The sequence below is a fragment of the Centruroides vittatus genome, unplaced genomic scaffold (genome assembly GCF_030686945.1).
Source record: "Centruroides vittatus isolate TY-2023 unplaced genomic scaffold, ASM3068694v2 contig_178, whole genome shotgun sequence".
Taxonomy (NCBI): domain Eukaryota; kingdom Metazoa; phylum Arthropoda; class Arachnida; order Scorpiones; family Buthidae; genus Centruroides; species Centruroides vittatus.
This window is the reverse complement of record NW_027121089.1, coordinates 730,574-735,521: the sequence shown is the minus strand read 5'-3', so window position 1 is coordinate 735,521 and position 4,948 is coordinate 730,574. Positions and strand designations below refer to the sequence as shown.

General features: G+C 41.4%; 1 protein-coding gene across 1 annotated transcript; it reads right to left on the bottom strand.

The window, feature by feature from the left end:
* Window positions 1-471: 471 nt before the first annotated feature.
* On the bottom strand, window positions 472-1,041 carry LOC136969398 (uncharacterized). Its single transcript, XM_067263535.1, has one exon. The coding sequence runs from the start codon at window positions 1,039-1,041 to the stop codon at window positions 472-474; it is 570 nt and encodes a 189-aa protein (XP_067119636.1).
* Window positions 1,042-4,948: the final 3,907 nt, after the last annotated feature.

Genomic DNA, 4,948 nt, shown 5'->3' with positions numbered 1-4,948 from the left:
TGTTTGTTGAGTGGGTTCTTATTAGCTTTTTTAGAACCCACATTTCTGGTTACTATCCCTGCTTTAGGTAGGGGTGTTTTTTTCTTTATACTCTACTTCTCTATCTGTAGATTGAGTTAACAAGCATCTAGCATGGCGAGTGAGAGATTCATTTGGTGAAACGGAAATTTCTGTCTGAACCATACATGTCTTTGTGGACTTCAAAACAGAAGCAAATGTCTTTTGTTGTAATGATGCTCTTGGAGTGACCATGCGCCGAGCCTCTGGGTAAGGTATGTTGTTAACTGTTTTTAGGCGTTGAATTTCTTTTTCTCTTTGCCATGCAGGGCATTTCCGAGAATAGGCTGGATGGGCATCCTGGCAGTTCACACAGTGTGGAGTACTTTTACATTCAGTAATGTTGTGGCCTTCAGTTTCACACTGTGCACATAAGGTTTTGCCTCGGCAGGAGGTCTGGGAATGTCCAAATCGCTAGCATTTGAAACAATGCAGCAGATTTGGAACGTATGGTCGAACTGGGCATCGAAGATATCCCGCAGTAACGAATGATGGCAATGTTGGCTTTCCAAAAGTGAGAATCAGATGTTTAGTCAGTATCAGCTTGCCATCACGACAGATGGAGATGCGTCGAACAGCAGTGACACCTTGATTTGCAAGACCGATCTGGATGTCTGCTTCATCTTCAGACATCAGATTGACCTCAGATATCACACCATGTGATGAGTTCAATGTTGCGTGTGGTGTGATGGTGACTTTTATGTCTCCTAGAGATGTCATTTTCAAAAGCTTTGCTGACTGTTGAGAGGAGGCTGCTTCTATCAGTAGGTCCCCTGACCTCAATTTTTGTATTTTCTTTAAATGTCCAATAGTTGATTCAAACAACTTTTGAATTAGGAAAGGGGAACACTTAGACATTGGTTTTTCAGTAGTACTATGTACTACGAGATAAATTGGTTGATTTGAGGAACTGACCTCCTTTGGTGTTGATGTGTCAGTGCTTGTAGTTCTTGTACTTGTACTTTTGGGTTTTAATGAATCCATGTTTGAAAAATAACTATTCAGCTCCTAGTGACCCCACCCACCATGGGGTCCAACAAGGGGATGCCGTCACATGGGAGACTCCCATAGACCGTCACACCAAGGTTTCCCAGGAGCTATACCCTCACAATGCAGTCAGGAAGAGCACATCTTGCCTGACGTGTCCGCCCGGTCTGCATCGATCAGTTGACTCCAAGCCGAGGTCAACAATGACTGAACGACAAGCCGATTGACTCAAATGGAGCCTGATTTGAGCCTCCCGTTTATCCGAAGCAGGAGCCAAAGCAGTGTGTTGGGGACGTTATGTTGCCCCTCAACTACCAGGATCCCCCTTTCCGGCATACGGGACACCACGCACGGCAAACACGTGGGTGGGCGTTCAGATCCCAGGGATGGTAAAGAAGAGTTTCTAAACCATCTCTGAGAGGTCCCCTCACCACAAACAGGAACCCACATCGAGAGGTCAAAATTAGGAATTTCGAATACTTTGGTACCCGAGTTAAGATTAAATGATCCCGAATACTTCATGCAGTAAGTACACTACATCTTTTTGACATGGATATTTAATTCAGATAGTAATACTATATAGTGGTTGGTTGGTTGGTTAAAGTTTATTGGCACAAGGGCCACATAAGCCAAGCTGCGCCACAACTTATTGTATATATATGTACAGTACATAAACAACAATAAAAATGAACGAAACAAAAAACAAAACACCAATAACAAAAATATACAACAGTTAAATTGTGTATAACAACAAGATGTATATAGATATAAATAAATAAATAATTAAATTTCTTTATAAATATTTGTAACTTTTAGAAAGTTCAATAATTTATCAACATTTGGCCTCTGGCCCAAAATCTCTTTAAAACTTGCATTTCCAAAATGCTGCCTACGAATCCGTTCAGAGACGATGCAATTGCTCAGTATGTAATTAACACTTACATTACAGTTGCAATACTGACATACAGGCTGGTCATCACCCTTCAAAAGGTATTGATGAGTCAGTCAAGTATGTCCAATTCTCAAACGAGTAAGAATGACCTCAGATCTCCGGTCATAGACTTTCTTCTGTGTCCAATTTTCTATCACAGATTTAATCTCGTGTAGTTTATTGTGGACTTGTGCGTTCCACACATTTTGCCATCTTTCCTTTAGTCGGTTTTTAACAACTAGCTTCAAGTCACCTCCTTCAATAAACATTGTATGCTGAGAAGGACTTGCTGACTTTGCAGCTGCGTCAGCTTCTTCATTTCCTCTTATACCTACATAGCCTGGGACAAAACAAAATTTTATAAAGAAATTCCTCGCAAAAAAATGGCAAATCAGCTTACGAATTTTAATCACTATGGAGTGAGAACTAGGTTCATACGAGATCAAAGCCTGAAGTGCACTAACTGAGTCAGTGTAAATCACGCAGCAACGATGACCTTTCCTATTTATATACTTTAGGGCTAAATAAATAGCCTGCAACTCCGCAGTAAAAATGGAAGAATTCGGTGCTATTTGTTCTGCCATGATTTCATCCTGGCAAAGAAAGGCTAAGCCAACATAGTCATTCGATTTAGATCCATCGGTGTATATAGGAATTAAATTCCTGTCACAATGTTGAATTTCTTTTGGTAACTGCTTTAAGCTTAAATCAACATTTATCACTGGGATTAACCAAGGGGGAATACTATTAACCTCAACCTGTGAAATGTTGCTTCTGTCCTGGTCAATCGTGCTGCTTACATTCTCCATTCTTATATCAAATGTAGGAACACTACTTGGGCGAGCTGCAAATAATCTTTTCAGCTGAGTATCTGATACTCTACAACAAACTGAAGGTTTAGCCAGAGATTTCTGTTAAATGTAACAGAACAAAGACAACTGTTCTCTCCTAAGAGAAAGTGGAAACTCATAAGCATCCACGTACAAACTTTGAACAGGAGAAGTTTGAAACGCACCAGTGCACAAACGCAATGCTTGATGGTGGATTGGATTTAGCATCCGAAGAGTAGATTCTCGTGCAGAGCCATACAGAATGCATCCATAATCAAGCTTAGCGTGATCATGGGCTCTATATATTCTTAGCATTGAACATTTGTCTGCTCCCTAGGATGAGCAGCATAATACCTTTAAAAGGTTCAGAGCTTTTAAATATCTACTCTTCAAATTGTGCAAGTGTGGCAAGAACATCAATTTATGGTTGAACACAACACCAAGAAACTTAGCCTCATTGACCAGTTGCATTTTAACCCCATTTAGGTGAATTACAGGATCAAGGTGCCACGCCTTCAGCAAAAGTGAATGCACGAGGTCTTCTCTACGTTAAAACTGAAACCATTGATCTTGGACCAATTGTCTATGCGATTTAGGGAGGGTTGCTCAACTGCATCATTGATATCAGCAGTATTGACCATTTCCTCAGTGATGTTAGCCAGAGAAGAGATTGCAGGCCAATCTGCAGTTTCAAGTTTCCAGCGTGGTGGATGGGCTGCTTCACAGCTTTCTCTGCCTCGATATTTTAAAAATATTGGGAAGTGGTCACTGGAAAGTGGATTAGATCCAACCTCCCATATAAACGCTGAAAACAGATTCAGAGTTGCTAATGATAGATCAATGGCAGTGAATGTTCACTTCTCCAGTATCAAATAAATACAGCTGGTGATTGCCTATAATCACCATGGACAGGAACCCGCATTGAGGGGTAAAGACTGTTTTCTGACTTTGTTTACTTAATTTGCAGAACTAGCTATGCATTATAATATGTCTTAATAATAGATATGACCTAGTTGATGATTTAAGTTTTAAATTATTAAGTTAAAAACACAAAGGCATATACAGTGAAGATCCATTACATTATGACCACCTCTCACCTAGAGTAGGAGCTCTTTCAGAGACAAAGCAACAGCACTCGTGTGGCTCATACCGCCGAATATAAATAGCCAGAGAACTGTGTTTCTAGATGTAGAATGTTTGGCTGCGTCATGGAAAAAGCAGCAGATTTATCAGACTTCGATACAGAACAAATCGTTATGGCTAGGCACCTGGGAACATTGATCTCAGAAATAGTGCTATTGGTGGGCTGTTCACGTGCAGTCATTGCTAGTACTTATCGAAAGCGGTGTACAAATGGAGAAATGAGAAGTTGATGGCCAGCAGTATCCCGCCTGTGGCACATTCATTCCAAAGGAAAGCAGAGACTGTTACGTATTGTTTGCCATGACTGAAAGGCTACAGTGGCCCAAATCACTAGAAGGTACAACTGCGGTGACGAAGAAAATGTGTCTCAGCGCGCAGTTCAGCGTACCTTCTGCACATGGGTCTTTGTAGCTGCCAGCCCAGCCCATTGTTTACAGCACATCGTCGACAACAGTGCCTGAAATAGACCAGGGAGCATTGCAATTGGACCTTAGTGGAATGGAAAAAAGTCATCTGGTCCGATGAGTAACATTTTCTGGTCCATCATGTTAACGGTTGAGTGCAGATATGCCAATTTTTAAAGGATACCATGGCAGCCGGATGCACAGTTGGAGAGATATAAGCTTGTGGAGGCGGTATTATGGTGTGGACAATGTTTTCACGGAACACATTAGAACCTATCATTCCCATAAAACAATCCCTGATGGCTGTGCACTATGTGAATATCATTGCAGACCAGGTTCACCCCTTCAGGGCAACAATGTTCTTGGCAGGTGATGGCCTGTATCAACAGGATAATGCACCATGACATAAGGTCCGAATCATCATGGAGTGGTTTGAAGAATATTCCAGTGAATTTCAAGTCATGTGTTGGCCTCCAAATTCACCTGATATGAATCCAATTGAACATTTGTGGTTCCACCTGGAAAACTAAATTCATGTTTCCACAGGACCACCTTGCAATGTTCAAGAACTGGAGGACCAGCTGGTGCGTGCAGGG

Excerpts from the sequence above, each read along its gene's own strand:
- LOC136969398 (XM_067263535.1), bottom strand. The coding sequence starts at position 1,041 with ATGGATTCATTAAAACCCAAAAGTACAAGTACAAGAACTACAAGCACT.